We start from the raw sequence: 23,988 nt of genomic DNA on the forward strand, positions 1-23,988 counted from the left end.
CCTTCCCTAAGTTCTCTCAGGGAACCTCGGCGGTGCACTTCTTCCTCGAGACTGTTTCCGCGCCGGGGCGGGGAGGCCCAGTGGCGACGGGCGGGCGGGATGAGCGCGGCGCGGACGCTGCGGGTGCCGGGTCGCCACGGCTATGCCGTCGAGTTCTCTCCGTACCTGCCCGGCCGCCTGGCCTGTGCCGCTGCGCAGCATTACGGCATCGTGGGTGAGCGCGGGCCGCGCCTCCGGGGCGGGCATAGGACGCGCTGCTGAGCGCGTGTTGCCGCTCGCCACCGCCAGGGGGAGACAGAGCTCGGCCCTCCCTCCTAGGTCCCCCTTTCTGCATAGTTGGGCTTTGGAGCCCATGGGAAGTCTGCAGCTTATCCTTTCCCTTCTGTAAGAAGGATGCACTTCTCAGCACATGCAAGATGGAGCCAACAGATCACAAGTTCAAAGCCATCCTTAACTGAAACGTAGACGCGGGCCCTTTCTTGAAAAAGAAAAAAGAAATAATAGAAAATTCTGTGCTTTTTGTTGTCTCATTGAAAATGGATAAATGCGCAGAGATGTCTATGTGTTCAAGCCATTTATTTTAACTTATACCCCATCTCTTGTTTACGCGCAGAAGTGTGTGGCGAGCCATTGCATAATGTCAGCGAACTGTAGTATTTGTTCACTGCAGGAAAAAAAAATATGATTTCTGAAAAATAACTTATTTCCTTATAGTTTTGACCATGAGTGCTTAGTGCTTGCATGGTTGGATTTTCAGTTCTTGATTACTAGTTAGGAGGAAGACTTACGTCTTTTATAAAGGTTTCTTTCTTTTTTTTTTTTTTTTTGGTTCTTTTTTTTTTTTTTTTTTCCGAGCTGGGGACCCGAACAGGGCCTTGCGCTTCCTAGGTAAAGCGCTCTACCGCTGAGCTAAATCCCCAGCCCCAAGGTTTCTTATAAAGTTGAAATATTTAGGAATTGTTTTCTATAGTGTGTGTGTCTGTGTCTGAGGGTTTTTTGCTTATATGTATGTCTGTGAACCATGGCATACCTGGTACCTGCTAAGGTCAGTAGAGGATGTTTAAAGAGGGTGTTGGATCCATTACTGATGGTTGTCAGCCATCAAGTGGCTGCTGGGACTAGAAGCTAGGTCTTCTCCACTTGTGAGGGATCTGCCATTTCTCTGGCCCCAGAGCTGATTTTCTTTTTCATCAGTTATGTTTAAGTGGAAGATCTTTACCACTTAACACACCTCACTGATCACAGAAACTCAAAGTATAGTTCTGTTCAGACTCTAGTGACAGTTGAGTGTGAGTGTGAGCTTATAGTCACCTTACCTTGTCAAGTTCAAGCACAGATTCACTTGGATCAGATGTTGATAGAGTATGGGATAGGGGGAGAGAAAAAGACAGTAGTCTTTCAGCAAAAATAATTGCTTGCCAGCAGTAATTAACTGAAATGAGTACTGTCTCCAACACCTGACTGAAGAGTATATGGTATTTCCACACATACTTTGTCTTAAAATGCTGTAATCAATGTGTTTTACATGAATCAGGCAGGATCACAGTCTTGGGAGTTTGTAAGCATGAGCCTTGTGCCTCGAGCCTGGCCTGGTTTTAGTTGTTACTTTGATGCGTTTCCCCAGACTGGGGTTAGGGTCCCAGTCAGGCCAGATGGTAAGGTGGATGTTTAATGACTGAAGCATACTATGTAACTTTTAATCCTTTCGAGTATATACAGTTATGGTTAATTTCCGGGAAGTTTGGGGTAGTTAAAGCTGGTCCACAGAATTAACACATCGTCCTAGATGTCTCCCAGAAGGTTCAACAACAGGACTTAGGGTTTCGTTTCGTTGTATCTTTCTTCTAGGCTGTGGAACCCTATTGGTATTGGACCAGAATGAATCTGGACTCCAGATTTTTAGAAGGTAAGGTGACTGACTTTTCTGTTGCTGTGATAGGACACTATGATTAAGGCAACTTATAAAAGAAAGAGTTTAATTTAGGCTTATGGTCTTAAAGAGTCAGAGCATAATGGCGGAGCAAGGTCCTGGCTACAGGAACAGCTGAGGACTCACGTTCTGAGCCACAGATGGGGGACAGAGAGATGCACTCTGGGAATGGGGCAAGTGTTTTGAAGTCCCATAGCCTGCCCCCGATGGCACACTTCCAGCAATACCACATCTCCTAATCATACATATCCTCTCAATCAGAGTCTTAAGGCAGTTACAGTTTGAATATTTGGAACTAATAGGTTTTTAATGTATGATGTAAAATAAAATTTTGCATTGACCTACTGTGACATAATTATTTTTGTGAATTGTGATTATGCCACGCTCTCGAGCTTACTAGTGCCCGCTTACAAACTGTATATTTTAAACTTAAAACAGTGGGCTCACTGGCGTCCTTTGTGACACTGCCCCTCTTCTGTGTCTGAATATAACTGAGCTTTACTTAGACAAGAGCTACTGCTCATCTCGTGGCCTGGCTGTGTTTCTGTTGATTGGTGGACGCATGGCACTTCTATCGGGATTAATCAACAGAGAGAAGAGATTCTGTTAGAAAGCCACCACCCGCTCACAGCTCAGATGAAAGGTTTGTGCAATGAGTATCATACAGCTCAGATGAAAGATTTATGGGAGTATTTGATATTATTGGTCTCCGTGTTTTGAAAGGTCGGCTACTGCATGCTGTGAGTGAGAGGCACATTACAATGGGCAGCAGTGACTGCTTGTACACCTTCAGTGATACCGTGGTCACATTAGTGGTTGGAGACCTCCTTTTAGTTTAGCTTTCGAGTTCTCTGCCTGCACTTCCTGGGCAGTGCTTCCAGGCTTCTGTGGAGTTCCTGCTCTACTTATCTCTTATAGTTTTTGTGTCAATGCCTGCGTCCTCACGGCACTGAGAACCGGGCGTAGGCCTGCAAGATTTAAGAAGAAACACATACCCGGGTCATTCGTGTTAAAAGAATGCCGTCTGGGCTTTACTGAGATCTCCTTATATACCAGAGGCAAAAGCCGTGGAAAAACAACAAGGCAGGTGAAAATCCCCAACCTGGAAAACAGGAAAAGTCTGTGTTGTGGAAAGTCCCGGCCACAATCAGGGGCATAAACAACTTCTTAACAACAACAAGCTGGAAGGCTAGGTGGGAAGGAAGGGTGCCATGGAAAGTCCCGGGCCCAAATCAGGGGCCGAGAGCTGCCAAGGGTGTAAACAACTTCTTGCCATAGCAGGCTGAAAGGCTCAGCGAGGGGGAAGGGAAACACCCCAAGGTAGGGCCCAACAGTTTTGCAGATTGTCTGAGGTAATGTGTGTTACAATATGTGAAAAACTAAGGAAAAACCCGGGAACTATCAAATTAAGATTGTTCCGTCGTTTTCTGATCTGTGCGTGTATGCTCTTTTCCGGTGTAGCTTTGACTGGAACGAAGGCTTGTTCGACGTCACCTGGAGTGAAAACAATGAAAACGTCCTTGTCACCTGTAGTGGTGACGGCTCACTGCAGCTCTGGGACACTGCCAAAGCCACAGGGCCTCTCCAGGTCTATAAAGAGCACACTCAGGAGGTATGATGGGAATCTCCAAGACAAGTTCTCTGCTTGAAATCTCTTTGGGATGAGCACGGAGAAGTGCTTTCAGGGGACAGGGTTAAGCTCCACCGTTCAAGGCAGATGTCACTTATTATTCTGTTATTCAAACATAAAGTACTTCTTAGCCTGAGACAAGAAAAGAAAAGGTCAGGCTTCTCATTAGGCAATAACAGTGCCTCTAGCAGGCACTGCGGCATCATTTCCTCCAGAGGGCCACAGCTTTCATTATGCCCCGTGAACACGCCTACACACACACACACACACACACACACACACACACTCTGCCTGAAGAGAGGGTGGGCGGGCTGTTCGCAGACTCTCGTGATTGTTCTTAGGCTTTAGTAAGACTCAATATATTCCAACAACACCATTGAATACCAGCCAGGAGGCTGGGTTCACTAAGAGACAATAAAGATTTATTGTTTTTCATTGGTGTATGTGTCTGTGCATGCGCACATGCACGAGAGTGAGCCCAGACACCCATGCAAGCTGGAGGCACCGGGTTTCCCCAGAGATCTAGAGTCATAGGCATTTGCAAGCTGCCTGGCGTGGGCGCTGGGAACTGAGCTTGGATGTTCAGCAGTCTGTGCTCTTACCTGGTGAGCCATTGCTTCAGTCCCCTAAAGCAAATCTGAACTTAAATCTATATAACGGCTTTGTGTCGCCTGGACTCTGTGTGTGTGTGTGTGTGTGTGTGTGTGTGTGTGTGTGTGTGAGTGCGTGTGTGTGTATGGGTGTGTGTGCGTGAGTGTGTGTGAGTGTGTGTGTGTGTGTGTGTGTGTGTGTGTGTGTGTGTGTGTGTGTGTGTGTGTGTGTGTGTGTGTGTGTGTGTGTGGGTGTGTGTGAGTGTGTGTGTGTGATATGAGTGTGTGTGTGTGTGTGTGTGTGTGTGTGTGTGTGTGTGTGTATGTGTGTGTGTGTGGGTGTGTGTGTGTGTGTGTTTGTGTGTGTGTGTGTGTGTGTGTGTTTGTGTGTGTAAAAGTGTGTGTGTAAAAGTGTGTGTGTGTATGAGTGCGCGCGCGTGTGTGTACGTATGAGAGTGTGTGTGTGTGTGTGTGTGAGAGAGAGATATGAGGCACAGGAACTGGTTTATACTTTGGAAGTACCAAAATGCGTGTCTGAGCTCTAAGGAATGTGATGAAGACATTCTCTCTTGGTTTTTAACTTTAGCATAGAGCCATCAAAGGAAGACTTGCAAATGTGCTTTCAAGCCTTACCTACCCTCATGCCCGCCTCCCCTTAGGCTTTAACAAGTGTTTATTACGTGCTAAATCATTACTGTTTTGTGGAAAAAAAAACTGAGTTATGTGAGCATCTTAGATAACATTGTATAGTTAAAACTATTTTTAAAATTGCAACCCCATAAAAACAATGCCAACCAACCAGAGCTTCCAGGGACTAAACCACTACCAAAAGACTATACATGGACTGACCCAGGGCTCCAACCTCATAGGTAGCAATGAATAGCCTTGTTGGGGCACCAGTGGAAGGGGAAGCCCTTGGTCCTGCCAAGGTTGGACCCCCAGTGCAGGGGAATATGGGGGGGGCAGCAAGGGGGATGTATGGGGGGGATACCCATATGGGGAAGGGGGAAGGGAAAGGATGGGGGCTTATGGACAGGAAACTGGGAAGGGGAATAACATTTGAAATGTAAGTAAAGAAATATATCTAATAAAAATTAAAAAAAAAAAAGCTCAGTAGTTCTATAATTAGTTCTAAAATAAAATTACCTTCTTGTGTTGGGACTGCTCCTCATATAATATGGTTATAAATTACCATGTTTGGGGAAAAATCACTGGGTAACGGCAACTTTGGTAAAGAGGAACTTAGGGTGTTTAATGAAGGAATGAATTCCTTAAGAGCAGCAAGTCCAAAATTCAGATGTGGCAGCCCATCATTCTTGCTGACTGTTGTAATTCCTATGATGTAGGGGCTCTTATAGCCCAGGCTGGCCTGGGGAATCACAGTGTAACTGCAAGTGAACTTGAGCTAGTGGCTCTCCTGCTTCAGTGTCCCAAGTGCTAGGATGACAGGTGTGAACTAGCAGGCCGTATTTTATATTACATTATATAAAAACTTACTTTTGCTTTTTCTTACACAATTTGTGTTACAAATAATTTTTTTAACCTTCTTTCTTTAAAACTATCCTTTCCTTTCAAAATCTTTTCTTAAAATTGTGTTGCCTTTCGTTGGTTCTTTGTGTAAGTGAGGATGATGGTGAGCCCATCCTAAGGTAAGAACCGGTGACAGGAAGCAGTGGGCGGCTTCAGTGTTTCCTGTGAGCTGCTCCGTCATCTGTTCTAGAGTAATAGTCCGGAGCCGTTGGCTTCCCAGCCATGCACATTTATTTGTAATAATCACAGGGCATGGGATTCACAGCTGTATGCATTTGTTTAGAACAGTCACAAGCCGTTGGGTTCACATATCTATCTATCTGTAACAGTCGTGAGCCATCGGATTGGTAGATATGTGTTTGTTTTTAACATGTGCTAAAGCAGCCATATAATTAATGCACAGACCATTTTCCTATACCTAGTGGTCTCTCTCTATTCTCTAGGAAGTTCTGTTTGGACTGTCCCTGATGGATGATCTTTATGGGTTTTTCTATTTCTGGAATTAATTTGTTTGACTTTTAGATTGTATTAATCATGGTCAGAAAAATGGCTTCTCTTGGGCTCAAGTCTGCTTTCTGTAGCAACAAACTCTTGTTCACACATCATTCTCTGAAGCTTTGAGGATGGGCTGTGTTGAAGACATTTTGTACTATTCTAGATTGTTGATTTCTCAAACACAAATTTTTAATATTGTTTTATTTGGATTGTATTTGTGGAGGGTCATGCATGTGTTATACATGTGCACCTATGTTTTCGAGTGTGTATGGGGCAGTGTGTATGTTGTGCGCTTGAGTGTGTGTTCAGAGGCCAAAGGGGACGCAGCTTGTCCTTTTCTGTCAGGCTCCCCTTATTTCTTTGAGATGAATTGTCTCACTGAACTCAGAGCTAGCCCAGCAGCCAGGAAGCTCCTGTGATCCTCCTGCCTCTGTTCTGGACACCATCAGTGTTATAGATGTGCAGTAATACCTGGCCTCTTCCTGTGGATACTGGCCTTCAGAACTGGTATTTTCGTGCTTGTGCAGAAAGCAGTCTTACTCGCTGAGCCTCTCTCTAGACTCCCCAAAGGTAACTTTTGGTAAACATCTGTGTGAGGATGCTTTGGCAGTTAGCTAAGAGTGACTCTAACAGATTTCTTGCTTGATTGCTCTTGTTGTTGCTGTTGTCTTACTGATAAGCTTGTTCGTGGGAAGTAACCGCCTTTTACATGTTTGTTTCTGTGCATCCTCATGTATTGATCCTGACTTCTTAGTGCGGGCTGCTATTCTGTGATTAGTCCAAGAATATGTGGTAACCCAAGAACGCTCAGGGGGTGCCTACAAAGCATACAGGTTGAGCAGCTCATCGATAACTGAGGTGTGTCCAAGTTCTAGAAGCTGAAGTCCAAGGTCAGAGTGCCCCAGGGTCAGGTCCCTCGGTCCTCTGGCTGTAGACTGTGATCCTGTTGTATCATCACAGGATGTCAGAGTGCCCCAGGGTCAGGTCCCTCTGTCCTCTGTCTGTAGACTGTGATCCTGTTGTATCATCACAGGATGGAAAGAAGACAAAGAATCCCTAGTGTGGTTTGATTGTCTGACGTAATCTGTTCTGTAGCTTTGTAGACCAGGCTGGCTTGAAACTCACCATGAGGCATGAGGCTGGCAATCTTCCTGACTGTTTCTCAAGTATTACAGTCATGAGCCACCGTGCCTGGAGGGATTCCTTTTATGAGGACACCCACCCCATTCATGAGAACTCCACCTTTCTTAGCTAGTCGCCTTCTCAAGGACCCACTCCTTCCCATCAGATTGGTGGGTGTGATTTCAGCACAGGAGTTTAGAGTATCGAGGGACAAGGAGATGGGGGTCCATTGCGCATTCCAAGTACTGGGGAAACAGGATAATTTCAGGTCAGGAACTAATGCATATTTGTTGAATACATTTGTAACTGGGTAAGCACAGACAGTTCTATGTGTTCAGGAAAGCACAATACAAAGGAAAAGGACAAGCCATGGGCCATCTTCTCCTGCACGGCTTACATGGGGATGCACGGCATGGCTTTAGGTAACCGTGGGCCTAGTTCATACCTTGTATGCAAAGGAGCTTTGGATAAATGACTGGTTTCTCCCTAAGCCCCAGTCTCTTCATTTCTAAGTTGAGTATACTGGCATAGTTTAGGTCAGGATCCTTAAGGGTGCTTCAGCTCCGGCTAACATTGAGTATGAGCTGTGTGTACCTTCAGAGTGAGATTAGGAAATAAAACTCTGAATTTCTCCAGGTACTTGATTTCTTATTTCCAACCTGAACTTTAAAAACTAGCGTACAGGTCATGGGTTTCCATATGGGGTTTTTATACAGGTTTCAATGCATCCCCATTTCCCCATTTCCCCTTTGGCCTCCATTGTTCTTACCTTGCATTTTATTCTGGTGTGTTCCTTCTGGGGGAAGTATATCCAGCAGTCAACTTTCAGGTGGAGCAGAAGGAGAAATCCAAGACTTAGATCAGTATTAGGCTTTGGGATTGAAGGCCTTTGTGGCATCAAAGAAAAAAGAAAACAACTTAGCATCAGGGGGTGGTGGGTGAGGTGACTCGTGGGTACAGGTGCTTGCCGCCAACTTACCATCAGAGCAGGAGTCAGATTCTTCTCTGTACTGTGTAATTAGTGTCTGCAGAGGCCATTGCTTCTTTTAAGCCCCTTGAAGTGACGTAGCCTTAGACAGTGCCAAGTATAACAGGGCAGAAGAGTAGGAAAGACTGCAGAGTTCAGCAAGGAGGACAGTGACAATGTCGACGACACCAACGACGATGACAACAACAACAACAACTATAACAACACAAGAAAACAGACAGAAAGGCAGGGAGGGCGGACTGGGAACTTGGTGTCCTCTGCTTCAGGACCTAGAGCAGCGCTGTGCTGTTGAGGGCGAAGCAGAGTCAGCTGTGTCCATTCCACTCCCGTTGTTTTCAGTTTGCTAGGATGCTCGTGAGACACTACACATTTGTTCTCCTCACTGAAGAGCAAGGTTTCTTGATTTGCAGAATCAGTCTTTCCCACTTGGTTTCCTCGCTCTTTTCTTTCTGACAGTTTTTGGTCCTGGCTCACTTCCAGTCCCTAATGTAGCCAAGGATGGTCTTGAACGTCTCATCTAATGGCTGTAACTCCTGAATGCTAGGGCTGCAGGTCTGTCTGGGCGTGCCCAGTATATGTGGTGCTGGAATGGTCCCAGAGCTGGTGCATACTGGTCAGAGACAATCGACCAATTGAGCTACACCCCTAGCTCTGAGTGTTCTTTTTTTTTTACAAGACGAGTAGTTTCAAGTGCTTATAGAAACTAAGCTTTGGGGTTGGGATTTAGCTCAGTGGTAGAGCGCTTGCCTAGGAGCGCAAGGCCCTGGGTTCCGTCCCCCAGCTCAAAAAAAAAAAAAAAAAAAACCAAAAAAACCAAAACTAAGCTTTGAGCAGAGCATGCCATTGTTCATATTCTGCCACAGAGAAACTGTATCCACTTATTTCATAGTAATAACGTGCTGAGTGATTTATGTCTTCACTTTAAAATGTGAATTAATAATGTACTCTTTGATAAGGAGAGAGGCTGACACATCTGTATTGATAAACACCAATAAAATATTAATGTAGAATGATGATCGAGTATTTAGTATGGTCCCTTTAGATATACATTTCCACTTAAAGTACCATGAAAGATTTCTCCACAAAAGGGATTTTTTTTCTTTCTTTCCTTTTTCCCATTTTTGGTGATGCTGGTGTTAGACCAGTGCCCTGTGCATGTTAGAGAAACACTCTACTGCTGAGCTGTACTCCAGCCTCTCTTATTTCCTTTTAAAGGGTTGTAATAATTATACACAATATATCTATCTCCCTTTGCATATTTCGTCACAAGCAGCCATTTATTTTAGAGTAGATACTGCAGGTATATGGTGGTTTAAAACTCTGTGACTGTGTAGAAAAACTATCTTCTAGTTAGAGATGTGCTACTTAGTTTTCTTTGTTCGAATTTTATTTCCTGTAGGTTGTATTGTCTACCCCCACTGTTAAAGGAGCACCATGAGGCATTTTAAAACCTGTACTTGTATTAAGAGCACTAGACATGCCCATGCTGGTAGCACGTACTATGCACCAGGCATGTATGAGACTCGTATGCTAATCCCCAGTAGTTCACTGTGTAAATTTAAAGAATCTCTAATGGCCGTGTTGTTAGTTTTAACTATCAACTTGACACAACCCAGAATCACCCTCTTCATGAGGAGTTATGTAAATCAGGTAGGCTGTTGAGGATTATAGAGAATTTAACCCCTGTGGGCCGTGCTGTTCCACAGGCAAGGGGTCCTGAGTGAGGTCAGGGAGCCGAGCCACAGGCCCGCATCATGCAGCATTTTCTCTTTGCTCCTGGCTGTGACTGTGAAGTGAGAAGCTGCGGGAGCTCAGGCCTTGACTGCCCTGAGATGCCGACTGCACCCTGGACTGTAGGACGACAGACTCGTTTCTGTTGCTTTTTGTCAGCAACAGAGATGAAACCAGAACAATAACTTTACCTTGCATCATTGTTATTCATGTCCAAACTCTAAACTTCCTTTGAAAATTTAAAGAAGACAAAATGGTGGTTTTAGATACACAGAAACTGTAATGCAGTGTTTGAGTAGAGAAAGATTTTCATGCATAATTATTGCTACAGATCTGTCATCTTTCCCATGTGCTCAGTGTGGGTATCAATACTATGGCTGTCTTCAGAGCAAGCCAGCAAGGGAACCAACCATAGATAAGAATTACAATTATTATTATTATTTTTTCTTTTTTTTTCGGAGCTGGGGACCGAACCCAGGGCCTTGTGCTTGCTAGGCAAGCTATTATTATTATTTTAAGACAGTCTTTGCTTTGGTGGCTGTATAGCCTAGGCTGGTCTTGAAGTTACTATGTGGCGAAGAATAGCTTCAAACTCATAATCCTACCTCAGCCTTTCAAGTATTGTGATTATAAGAATGTGTGACCAAGGCTGACTTTATTTAATCATACTTTATAATTTTATATATGAAACTGGAAATTATTTTCAGTTTTGTTATAAGCTCATATAAAGTCTATCTCATGGGAGAATTATTTTAAAGTGTATAAAACTTAACCTTTAGATAAGAGGCCTATAGTATAATGTGTGCAGTCATATAATTTATTTACATTTGTTATAAATATAATAACAACAAAAACAAGAAATAGCAATGCAGTTTAAAACTAACAATATTAGTTGCATGTAAAACGAGTGGGAGAGAAAGAGCCCTGACCCAAAAATGGAAGTAAGATTTCTTTGGATATAAGTCCTATTATAGTTTTGACCTAGCACCAGTGAAACATTTTACAAAATTAGAAATCACAGTTTAAAGCAGGACAAAAAAAGACATACCAAAGAAATGATCTACGGCCTGGTAGATGACTCCACTACCAGGTGTTGAAATCATTAATTCAAGTGACTTTAAAAGGTAGTACTGTGCTTACCATCTGTGATGTGGTCTATCTCATGAGTGCGAGATAATAGAGATTTCACTGCACTCAGAAAAGCCAGTGTTGTTATTCTGAAAGTCTCATCTATGTGTAGGAAGATGATGCCTAACTACAGTCAGGCCTTGAAACCAGACGTTTTATTGTAAGAGAAAAGGGTTTTGGAATAAAGAAGATATGTAGAACATTTATCTTAAAATCGGGTATGAACTATTCATCTAACCGTAAGGCTTATCTTTCCTCTGTTAAAAGTGCCTATTTCCGAGGTCTTTGTCCTGTAAAGAGAAGCATTCACTCATCTGCAGTGACATCCTCAGTGCCTATAGTACAGCCTCTAAACAGTCTTGTGACACATCCAGTGGGCTATGGAGAAGTGGGCTCTAGGACCGGAGAGGACGCAGACAAGATGAGTCTAAGACATCGTCTTGTGTCTGAAGGCAGGATGATTTTGGAGCCATGTCCAAAGCTGAGAAGAGACGACGCGAAGGGACTCTCAGGGACCAAAGACAGCACACTGAGCATCAGAAAGACGGAATCAAGCACTGTGTCCGTGCGCACACCCATGCAGTCAACTCTTTACTTTCTGCACATGAAGTTGTGATAACCTGAAGAAAGTTACCACGGTGGAAGATCAGTAGTATGGCCAGCTCCTTTTTTTTTTTTCTTTCTGACAATGAGGAACCATGGCATGCATTGACTTCTCTGTATGACTTCTTTGTGGAGCAACAGAAGGTTGATTAGAAAATCCCTTGTAGTAGAATCCTGTAAAACGTATACAGAAGGAGTAACAGCGGATTGGCCTGTAGTGGCCTGTGATGAATAGGAAGCTAAAACAATTGAGCTGAATCAGGTTAAGCCTCCAGATCTGACTTCAGTTTCGATGAAATGGGATGCATGAAGGACTGCCATGAAGAGATGGTCACATCCAGCATGTAGGGCATCGTGCAGGGTGAACAACACCATTCCTTCAGCAGTTAGGTGTCACTGGAAGGTGGAGAAGGGGCATGTCAGCCTAGAAGGGATTCAACAGACATGACTGTAGCTGTAAATGACAGTTTTGTGACAATCAGACAAATATATATTACTAGATACCTTGAGGGAAGCCATTCTTAATATTCAAGGGATGGATATGATCTGTGCTAATGATAAAAGAAGGTCCTTGTCTGCTAGAGGAAGGGGAATAATCTGATAGTAGCCGTTGCAGTCAACAGCTAGTGACAGGGAACAGTGAAACAAGGGGAACAGAGTGATGGACAAAATGGCAGCCATGTGGGATACTCTGTCTTCATGGACACCTTCAAATCTCCATGGAGAAAAAGACTTACAAGTTTTCTACAGTAAAAGAAATAACCCTTTTTAGTCACCGAGATTAAAAATCACTGTTCTTTCTTTTGCATTCATGCAGGTTAAGTGAAAATTCTAAGCAAGTCTCCATTTGACTATTTTTAATTAAGTAGATCACTTTACAAAAGGGCACTACCTTAGGGCAGATTAACAGAAGCTCTGCGGGAGTTGGTTTCTGTTATAGAATGTGTCCTCTCAAACCATTCTGATGAAGTACGGCTTTGCTACAGTGGCCCAAATACTGCCAGTGTTTACTTTCTTCTCCTGTTTTTCCAGTTGATTTTATTCAGTGCCAAGAGTAATTCCATCTAGGCACCCTGCTTTTGAAATGAGGCTGGTGCTGCACGTTGTCTCTTTGTATTCAGTTTGACAGTTTGCAATGTCCATTCTTCCAGTGGTCATGGAGGGGCACTGCAAACAGGAGAAATGATCAGCATGAGACCAAGATGTGTTTCCAGTCTAGTTTGTTATGCATTTCCAAAGCTTCCCTTACCTCTGCTAAGAGTGAGAGACTATGCTTGGCCCAGCTAGGAAAGTGAGCAGATCTGTAGGGTGTTCTGGGTTCTCGATTGTTCCATGGAGAGAGGCTGTGGCAAGGGCTGAGAGTGGACACAGTGCTACAAGTGAGGAGCCTCTTGCCTGGGCCAGGACAGGGAAACATTCGTGGTTCTGAGGGAGAGTGTGAATGTAGACCGAGGCAGTGTGCTCGCTGACATGGAAGGAAGCATGGGCTTGCACAGCCAGCATCTGGGTATTGAGTGGGGGTCTGTGGGAAGGCGTTGCTGACTTGTACTGTTAGGAAATATTTTATACACATATATGTAAGATGTAAAAATGGTACATTGGACACTTGAATATTCACCATGTAGCTTAAGAAATAAAACCCTACTTATGCTCTGGAGTCCCCGATTACCTCGTTATAATTCTTCCATCTCGCTAGAAGCAACTGCTCTCTTCAGCTTTCTGTTTGCACTTTCTGTGCCTCCATATGCATGCGCCCCAAAGGCATGCATAGTTTTGCATGATTTTGACCTTTGGGCAATACAAGTCGTCATGGATGAATCTCACGTAGCGCTGAATGAAGCCGGAAAGCTGCAGGAGCCACATGACGCCGAAAGACTTCGACCAGGGCAGTGACATTATTCTGTACTTACAAAAATGCTTTGGTTCAAGCTGGATAAAGGCCACATTGCATAAAAACAGGCAGGGGCAGATGGGAGGGTGGTCAGAGAGTCGCTCTACTCTAAGTTAGCTAATGGTTGATGGCAGTAATCTGAGAGGAGTCACAGCAAACTTTAGACGTCACCTGTTAAGATGTTTCTTCTCTTAACCCATGGCTCTTGGTGTTCCTGGGTGGGGGCCAAGCTTGTCTCTTGCTTCAAGTCTTTCCTTGCTCTCTCTCTCTCCCCAAAGGCTTTTTTAAAATGCTCAGGTCTCACAGGCGTGTTTCCCCCTGAATTGTATTGAGGAGTAACTGGCTGCCCTTGTTGTTACTCTGCTTTTCTTTTCCTCATAGTTTTTATGTTTACCTTTGTATAGTCCTTCTCCCACTAAGGGGTAAGGCCCACAGGGCTGCTCTTGCCTGCCCTCCCCAGCATCCCACCCTCATGCCCTTGCTACTGATACTAAGTGTCTAGTTTGTGTCTATTGACAGCGGAATGAATTGACTTGGGGCTGGCTCCATGGAGCCCAGGTGTCCTTTTCACCTCTGTCCCCAAGTATCTCGCAGGCTGCCAGCTGTTTTTAGAGCTTGAGGTAATTGCCCATTTGTCCTAGCTACTCAGAGTGTGTCATGTGTCATGGTATCTTCCTTCCTCGTCTTCCCTGTTTTAAATGCTGCCTTCACCCACAGTTGCCTGGAATCTTTCAGTGTTCCCCAGCCCTGATCCCTGGGTACTGAATCTTCCTTTTATATTTTTTTCTCCCTTTGAGATTCTTACTACGCACCTCAGGCTACTACATCTGCCTCAGACTCTTTGAGTACTGGGTTCACAGGCGTGTGCTACCACACCCAGCCTTGTTTGTGTTTCTCACGTCTGCTTCTTAAGCCTACTCACGTTTTGGCCAGCCTCAAGCCCTGCAGGAACTTGATCTCCCATCATAGCAATCCTTTCACACTTACATCTGTTTTAAGTTAACTCAGTTTAACTTTTTGCATATGTGTGTGTGCGTGTGTGTGTGAGCTCATGTCGGACTGAGTGCACATGCATTTAGAGCCAGAGGACAATCTGGTGTCAAGCGCTGTCTACCTCACTTTCCTGGTCGTTGGTTTGTTTTCTCCTCTCCTCGTTAGAACGTGGGCAGTGGGAGGGCAGGCTTGGGGCGGAGCCTGAGGTACTGGGGATATTCTTTTAGTGCAGTGTGTTCGTTGGGAATTTGAGATGTAGTCTCGTATGTAACCTTGGCTGACCTTGAAGTTATTTTATTAGCCAAGTTGGCTTCCTGTTTCTGTCTCCCAAGTGCTGGATATAAACGTGTGGCACCACACTGAGCATAGTCAGCATTTTAAGAAATAAAAATGTAGGGGTTGGGGATTTAGCTCAGTGGTAGAGCGCTTGCCTAGGAAGCGCAAGGCCCTGGGTTCAGTCCCCAGCTCCGAAAAAAAGAACCACCCCCAGAAAAAAAAAAAGAAATAAAAATGTAAAAACATCCTTGATGTACAAAATATAAACTATTTGATTTATTTACCTGTTTCTGGAACTTTAAATAATTTACACCCACCAATTTCATTAAAGTATAGATAAAAAATAAAAAATTATATTTAACAGGTAAACAGTATTTGTGGGTTTTACCACAGTCCACTGAGTATGCCCTTAGTTGTGATCCCACAATAAAGTCGATTAACTCTATCATCACTTAATATAGGTGCCGACATATTTAGTTAGAGCACATTTAAGATCAACATCCTTAGCATCTTTCCAGCATATGTGATTATTAACCTCATATCTCTAGAATGTATTGATTTTATAACTAGTTTGTACCACTTGGCCAAAGTCACTTCTGCCTCCACCCTCTCAGTCTGTGGTCACCACTGTTCTAAGTTTGACGTTTTGGATTCCGTGTCTGTCTTAGTCACTGTTCCATTGCTGTGAAAAGACACCACGACCTAGGCAACTCTTATAGAAGAGTTTTTTGTTTTTTTTTTTTTTTGTTTGTTTGTTTGTTTTTGTTTGCGATATAGAAGAGTTTTAATTGGGGGCTGGTTTACAGTTTCAGAAGTCTAGACTATCACCATCATGGTGGGGAGCACAATAGCATGCAGGCAGACACTGGATCAACAGCTGAGAGCTATGTCTAAGGTCTCGGGGCAAAATATGGGGGCTACATTCAAATATACGAGCCTGATATACGAGCCTATGGAGGCCATTATCGTTCAAACCACCACAATGTCTTAGGCGACAAAGCATCACAATGTTAAATAAAGGGCAGATCAGTATCAGGGATGTTTCTCCTGCAGGTTCTTCACAACAAACCCACACTCATCTCTTACATATATGTAGGAGCTAAAGTTTTAACACTCGAAATAGCCTGCTGGCTAGTCATACTCAGTGATAAGCCTTGGTGCGTGTCTAGATTGCTTTCATAAAGGATAATTAGGCACACATATCACTGGATGCAAGTTACAGTATACAGTGGTAGAGTAATGGTGTGTAAGCTCTCAGACAGCATCTTTGAACTGGCGGGCTGAGACAGAGGCGTGCACTGGAGTAGCGCTGTTGCATAACCACAGCTCCCTGCCAAGAGGTCAGCTGGAGTAGCACTGCTTCCTATAAACCCTCTTCTAAGGAGGGCCAGGCAGGGGCATTAATTGAATCTTAATGCTTTCTGATGAACACCAAGCAAGCAAGCTTTTAAAGATGACTGCCTTGTCTGCTTTGACATTTCTTTGTGGTGCTCTAAGTAATGCTCGCTTAGTAGATTTCACAGTATGTATAGCTTGGCTTGGTGAGGGAGGTTTGGAAACTGTAGACTGACTTCTAGTCAGGCAGACTGCAGTCAGTCTCTAGGGAGTTAGCATGGGAGAATGGACAAGGTCACCTCTCTGCTTTCACACACCATGTAGAAATGGACAGGGCTTCATGTTCTCAGAGTGACACTAGCCGTTGACACTGTTAGAACAAAAAGGTAATATTTAACTGGATGCCGTTTGCTCCCTAAACATTAAAAATGTGTTTTTTAGGTGTACAGTGTTGATTGGAGCCAAACCAGAGATGAACAACTTGTAGTGTCTGGCTCCTGGGATCAAACTGTCAAAGTGGTATGTAGTATTACCGCATTTAAAACTGTCAAAGTGGTATGTAGTATTACCACATTTAAAACTGTCAAAGTGGTATGTAGTATTACCACATTTAAAACTGTCAAAGTGGTATGTAGTATTACCACATTTAAAACTGTCAAAGTGGTATGTAGTATTACCACATTTAAAACCGTTTTCTTACACGCTGCCATTGACTTTTTTCCTAAAGTATTCTATAGTTTTAAATGTGATCAATTAGATTTCATTTCAAAAGTGTATATTAAAATACTTATCAGAACTAAAAAAAATTTAGTCTTGGCTACAACCTAATAATTATCTTACTTTGTTCCTTAAAGACTACCTCATTTTATGTAAAAATAAACCGAACCCAGGGCCTTGCGCTTCCTAGGCAAGCGCTCTACCACTGAGCTAAATCCCCAACCCCAAAATAAACCTTAAAATATTTTTAAAAATATATATCCTATATGTATAATAAATGTGATGATATTCATAAGGTATCTATGTTATACACAAAAGTGCACATTTACGTTAACCTTTGTTGATTAATTCATCTCATTTGTTTTCAGTGGGATCCAACTGTTGGAAATTCTCTGTGTACCTTTAGAGGCCACGAGAGTGTCATTTACAGCACAATCTGGTCTCCCCACATCCCTGGTTGTTTTGCTTCAGCCTCAGGTAAATAATTTTTGAGTTCCCAGAAGCCTTACTTGTAGTGAAAGGGTGGCCTACTTTTTTACCATTAGGTGGCGCCGTGCACTCTAGATTCAGAGAAAATGGGAGTCTGTGCCCATGTTGTGCCCTTAGGATATTTAATTTCTCACCCCCACCCCCACCCCCCAATGCTGGAGGTTGAAACCAGAGTCTGTACTCTGCCACTGAGCTAGCGTCACAGCCCTTAGGACCTCTCCTATTCACTGCCTGTCAGCCCATTGGCAGACATTTTCAGAGGACTGAGCCCCAGATTGTGTTTTAGTAAATGTAACCCTTTTAACAATAAATGTTGAGGTTTTTTTGGTTTTGTTTTGTTTTGTTATTTTGGTATGGACAGATTTTTGATTTATAATGTCATACCATAATTTAAAATACATTTAAAAGAGGTTTGCTTTATTTCTGCTTTGTTCATAGCACTACTGAGCCTATGAGTAGGTTGAGTTTGGAGCTGAGGTCCATGACTTGGTGAATAAAATTGTTTCCTTGGCTTAGAGTTGGTTAACTAAGGCTGTTCCTTTAACCAGAGCGCCCAGGGGAAGAGGCACAGGTGGAAAGCCACAGCCCCATCAACCATTTACATATCTGTGGCTGCTTTTATACGGTCCTAACAAGATTAAGTAGCTGTTGTTACAAAAACCTGAGAGCCCTCCAGGCCAAAATATTTATGTCTGGCATTTTATGGGAAATGTTTGTTGATCCTGAGAACTTTGGGGAGACATAAAGTACCAGAAGCTCTTTTGCACAGTGAGGTGCTGAGAGGAGGAGGCAGTAGCTAGAGAAGAGGCAGTGAGTTTCTAGTTGCCCCTCATTTACCAATCTAGCCAGAGACAGGAGCGACCAGGCAGGGCCAGGGTCACTTCCTCAGTAAATTGTATCTGTGTCCTGAGCTACTGAATTGTACGAAGTGGGCCGTAGGAGTAAAACTCTGGTCCTTTGCTAGTTTCTTATATTTTAATTCTAAAAATTAAGAGCTATTCATTTCCCCTAAATTCCGGAATTGTTGTTTGATTAATGACAACTCAAAACCTTTAGGTAATTTGTATACAAAGCCCACTTAGATTATGTAATTTTTGGGACTCTAATAGTAATGGTAATGTCTATGTGTGAAAGTGTCATTCATGTAAGAAATGCCTTTTGTCCTTGATAAAAATTACCAGTATTCTTTTCTGAAATGAAGACCACTACACTGTCAGCTTATCAAAATATCTGTAAAATTATCTCTAAAATCTCTGAGCTTTAATTCTAGCTTTCTTGAAAGTCTGTGATTGGAATTAAATCTTTTCCAAACCATCTTTTCTTTTAAAATTAAATTAATAAAATTAGTAAAACATTTTTTTCCAGCTCCATTTTCTTCTCCATTTTTCAGTTCTAGGGTTGACGATGACAGCACTTCCTAGGCAAGCAGTCTGCCATTAAGTTACATCCCCTGCTCCTTTTCCTTTTTGAAGACAGGGTTGCGTGTAACCCCAGCTGGTCCCTGAACCCCATCCTCCTTGCAACGCCAGGTTTCATGTGGTGCTGAGAATCAAGCCCAGCGCTCCCTGCGTGCTGGGCAAGCACGGTCTGTGGAGTGACACCTCAGCTCTTCAGGTCCTTTCCACATCTGAGTGTGGCTTTCATCTTTCTGTGGCACCGCTGCTCGTGAGGCCGGAGAAGGACTAAGTAAACGGTAGCAGCTATAACGCAGCTTGTGTGGGACTGAAATGTAAAGCCTTGCGTATAGCTTGATTTCGTCGTCTCCAGTCCTTCTAACATAATGCAGCGTTCCAGGCTTCATGCCTTCTGTGAAACGGTCTGCGAGCTGTCCACAGTTCATTACCAGTGTTGAAAAGTCCTAACATGGAGGGAGTTAAAACTCTTGTAAGGATAGAAGTTGGGTTGAAAGTGGCATGAATTCCCTCTAGAGAAGACCTCCCTTGGCCTTACCTTCTGTGGTTTCAAATCCTGAAGGAATTAGTGACACAGACTACACCTTCCTCACAGTGAGCTGAACATGCCTCCCTCCCACTACAGCTGGAAATTTAATTTGTAACTTTTAAAATAAGAATTAAATTTAACAGTCATAGTTTTTAATATATGAAAAATGTCAAGTAAAACTTCTAAGTTTTTAAAAATTCCTTTTACCTTACTATTATGTTAATTTGTTATTAAAGTTCTAATTTTGTGTGTGTGTGTGTGTGTGTGTGTGTGTGTGTGTGAGAGAGAGAGAGAGAGAGAGAGAGAGAGAGAGAATTTTTGAATCAGGAAAGTCTTACTATGTGGCAGTGGTGATGACAGAAAATGTGCCATGAGGTTGTTATGATGGCTTAGTTAATGTGCCTCAGACTTAGACACTGCCTTCCTGGATGCAGAGGAAGGACCCTGGGAGCGAGTACTCAGACTCTGGAAACGGCATGACTTGTGGGCTGCAGATCTGGTCAGGGTGCTTTCCCAGGGAGGTGGTGTCTGAGCACTGCCTTATAGCAAGTGAGAGTGAGGTGACAGAGGCCATGAAGGGCCAGGACTGCCTGACGAGCAACACGTCCACCTTTGTTGTTCGTGTCTTCTGCCACGGAGCAGCCTGGGCCCATCTGACAACAGTGCTTAGAGTAGCTGGCTCTAGAATTTGAGTGTACCGTTAGGTGACAACTGACCAGCCTGATGACTCCAAACCTGCTGCCATAGAATCACTGGGGAAGCGTAAACAACAGCAGAGTTCTGAGCTATCGCAGGCCTGCTGAATGGAATGTCCTTAGGAGTGAGTTTGGGGTGTTTTGTAGCTGAATCAAGTGTTTAACCTGATTTGACAAGCACTATCTAGTCTTGGAACTGCTAAATTAATGATCTATTTCTGATGATGCAATGGGAGTGACCATGGGTCTATTTCTGATGATGTAATGGGCGTGGCCATGGGCCTATTTCTGATGATGTAATGGGGAGTGGCCATGAGTCTATTTCTGATGATGTAACGGGGCGTGGCCATGGGTCTATTTCTGATGATGTAATGGGGCGTGGCCACGGGCCTATTTCTGATGATGTATTGGGCGTGGCCGTGGGACTATTTCTGATGATGTAACGGGGAGTGGCCATGAGTCTATTTCTGATGATGTAATGGGACGTGGCCATGGGTCTATTTCTGATGATGTAATGGGGCGTGGCCTTGCTGCTGTTCATAGACATGCATGCGTCTGCATGTTACATGCCGGCAGAGCAGCTTCAGTGCTGAGTCTTTGGTCTGAGAGTCTTTAAGTTGTCTCCCTTTTGGTTTGTGAGTTGTATTACGGTGTTTAACAAGTCGCTTGTCATCTGGCTCACAGGTAAAGCCTTGCTTAAAGCAAAGCAAAATCTCTCACAAAAATCATCTCAATCACAGAGCTTAGGCAGTGAACCCCTAAGTGATCAAATACTTTTTAGTCAGAAGGTGATTGCTTACATGGTAAGTAATCATGATTATTTATATCTAATTCTGAGGCACACAAATAGATCATTCAAGTGTTCAAAATAACATGCTTTAAGATAGTATATAAAAACACAGCACTTAGGGTATTCTAAGAATTTAGTCACCTTGAGGCTTGGGAGATGGCTTAGTGGGTAAGAACACTTGTGCAAGCCCGAAAAGCTGAGTTTGAATTCCCAGCACTTATGTACAAGCAGGATTGGCTGAGCATGGCCATAAACCCAGCACTGGGGGAGTGGAGACAGGCGCATCCCGAGAGTTCGTGTCCAGCAAACCTAACAGAAGTAGCAAGCATCTGGTTCAGTGAAAAATGTTGTCTTAGGGTGCCCCGCGCTATCTCGCCAGCAAGAACACGCGGGGACACACGAATCCTACTGCAGCTAAACGTTTATTGAATCTTAAAGAGAGGGCCAGGGGCGCCGGCATGGCGCGGCTTATATACACCCTAGCACGGTGCATCCACACCTGATTGGTTGCTTACCCATGATCTCATTAGGCACGCCCCAGAGTGGGCAAAGACCTGGCACGAAGGCACTCTTGCACATGCGCACACAGTTAACTTCCTGAAAGGAAGTCGGTTGGCACGGCGGAGGCCAGCGCCATCTTGTAATGGTGAAAGCTATCCCGGCTTTCCACGTGGGGCGCAGGGAAAGCCAGCGCCATCTTGTGGTGGCGAATGTTATTGCGGCCTTCTACATTAGGGCAGTAAGTCATTAAGTCACAGATGATGGAAGGAGACACCTGATACCCTGCTCTGGCCTCCACATGGGCATGTGCTGGTATGTGTACCTGCATACTAACGTGTGTCCACTAACACACACACACACACACACACACACACACACACAGACGCACATACACACACACACATACACACGCACACATACACACGCACATACACACATACACACACACACACACACACACACACACACACACACACAGTATGTTGGCTGACTAGTCACCTCCAAAGTTGTGGTGTATTTGTAAATACAGAAATTTCTTGCCATTAGCTAGGTTAATACCAAAAGGGAAGAATTGTGAGAAAGCTTTCATCCCTAGCAGAATTCTTCTCTAAGGATGCTATGTTTTTTGTGTGGTTTGTGATAGTTATATTAACAGAATTCATGTTTATACACTGTGTGGGACAAAGAGGAAGAATATTTGCACTATTTACATAAAGGGGATCCATATGATGTAAACTTTCTTTTGAGCCATGAAAACTAAATTATTGTTATTGCAGACTCCATATAATTTCATAAGTCATAGCCAGGCCTGAATGGTTGTTAGATAAGCCTCATTCTACTTTAAGAAAAAGTCATATTACATTTGACAGGCATCTGTTGTTTCAATTTAATTAATTAATTAATTAATTAATTAATTTCTTTGGGGTCCAAGGTACTCTTTTGTTGCCCCATTCACCTCATACCACACTTTCAGATTGTTTGCAGCTCACGACTTCCCCATACTTCCTGCTATGTAATAGCACTGTCTCTTCTACGGGGTCTGCTGTCAGTGCTGGCCTGCAACTCGGAGGGTGCTGGGAATCCAGGTCACCTGTGGCACCATCTTATCATCCTCATAAATGCCTGGATGACACTGAAGGACCAGCTGTCTGGAAATACCACTTTTAAAAGTCAACCAAATAAAAGCCCAGTCTATGTCCCAGTGGCTGGAAGAGTTGGGCATGCCATTGCACATTGGACTAGAAGGCCCTTTCTTACCCAGAAGCACAGTGATGGGAACAGAGTGCCAGCTGTGTACACGGTGGTGTCGCTCAGGGAAGTAGATCCCTATCATCTACAGGGCAGTCTGCTCACTGCAGAGAGGTTGCCTAAAGACCATGGCTCTTAAAGGGAAATGCACCTGAGTGTGATGGCCCAGCCCCGGACACTGTGGTAGAGAAGTTTATACAGAGGAGCCATCTTCACAGCCTCTGTTTTCAGTCTTTTATACATCTTTAGAGATTGTATCAGGCCTGCAACTTGATACTTTTCATAGCACATGTGGGTAAGCAGCATTGATATCAAGAAACAGAATTGCACCAGAATTGTAAGGCACTGCTCCTCTCCTCCTGCCCCCAGCGTGACCACATTTGCCTTCTAGGGACAGATGCTCCTTAATGTACACTCAAATGCCTCCTCTCCCTGTCACTTCATCTCCTGCTCCACACTGTTATAATGCGCTGGTCCTTGAAATCAGTTTACACATGCAAGCCCATAGGACTTCAGACAGCCTTACTCATGGGGTAGTGGCTGTATGGTTTCCAACTTGTGCTGAATCCAATGTTTTCCTCTGGGACTTGACTTTTTTAGAGGTGGAAGTTTAGGGGAGGATTGTTTACTCTCTCCACAGTGCTGGTTAGAGGTGGACGTTTAGGGGGGTCGTTTACTCTCTCCACAGTGCTGTTTAGAGGTGGACGTTTAGGGGAGGATCGTTTACTCTCTCCACAGTGCTGCTTCTTTGCCTGTATGAGGTAGGATATAGCTATCCCAGGCTTTGTGAAAGTTGCTGACCGCATACCTCAGAATGGGAAGTGATGCTCAGACCACACTTCGGGGCGGTCCTATTCCTGCTTCATGATTTCACTCCATGGCCGAACCTCCTACATGTGGTGAGATGCTTGGGCACAGGGAGCTTCCAGATGTTATGCTTGGTAAACTTGTAAAATACTATTGTATGTTTGTGGTCAGACTAAAGAGAGGGGAGAAGATCTGTCTTTTCTCTGTCCTATAGGTTTTTTGTCAGTTTGGGTTTGTTTTGTTTGTTTTGTTCTAGGTCTAAGTCAGCTCAGGGTCACTTGGTGTGGAGAGGATATGCTGTTCTTGGAAGAAGGTGTGGGTATAGGCCAGACACTGGACGGCTGTAGGCACTGTGCTCAGAGGCCACAGGAGAGTGCTTCATCTGGCTGCTCAAGCTTCCGAAACAAGTGATTATTTTTAGGGCCATTGAAGATAGCTCTCTCATGTACCAGAACTACTCCTGTTTGGTACATTTAAATTCATTCTTTTATCTCTCCCATTCTTAGATCCCAAAATATTACTTACTTACATCTACCAACATGACTATTTATTTAAACA

General features: G+C 43.8%; 1 protein-coding gene across 1 annotated transcript in view; it reads left to right on the plus strand.

Moving 5' to 3' along the window:
• Pex7 (peroxisomal biogenesis factor 7) overlaps positions 1 to 23,988 on the plus strand; it is a 58,507-nt gene continuing 34,519 nt past the window's right edge. The window contains exons 1-5 of the mRNA XM_032894936.1: positions 1 to 214; positions 1,849 to 1,906; positions 3,392 to 3,542; positions 16,684 to 16,761; positions 17,328 to 17,436. Coding sequence (XP_032750827.1) covers positions 100 to 214; positions 1,849 to 1,906; positions 3,392 to 3,542; positions 16,684 to 16,761; positions 17,328 to 17,436 — 511 coding nt within the window. The 5' untranslated portion in view covers positions 1 to 99. The remainder of the gene's footprint in view (positions 215 to 1,848; positions 1,907 to 3,391; positions 3,543 to 16,683; positions 16,762 to 17,327; positions 17,437 to 23,988) is intronic.

This window comes from Rattus rattus, chromosome 2 (assembly GCF_011064425.1).
Source record: "Rattus rattus isolate New Zealand chromosome 2, Rrattus_CSIRO_v1, whole genome shotgun sequence".
In the NCBI taxonomy this organism is placed as follows: Eukaryota; Metazoa; Chordata; class Mammalia; order Rodentia; family Muridae; genus Rattus; species Rattus rattus.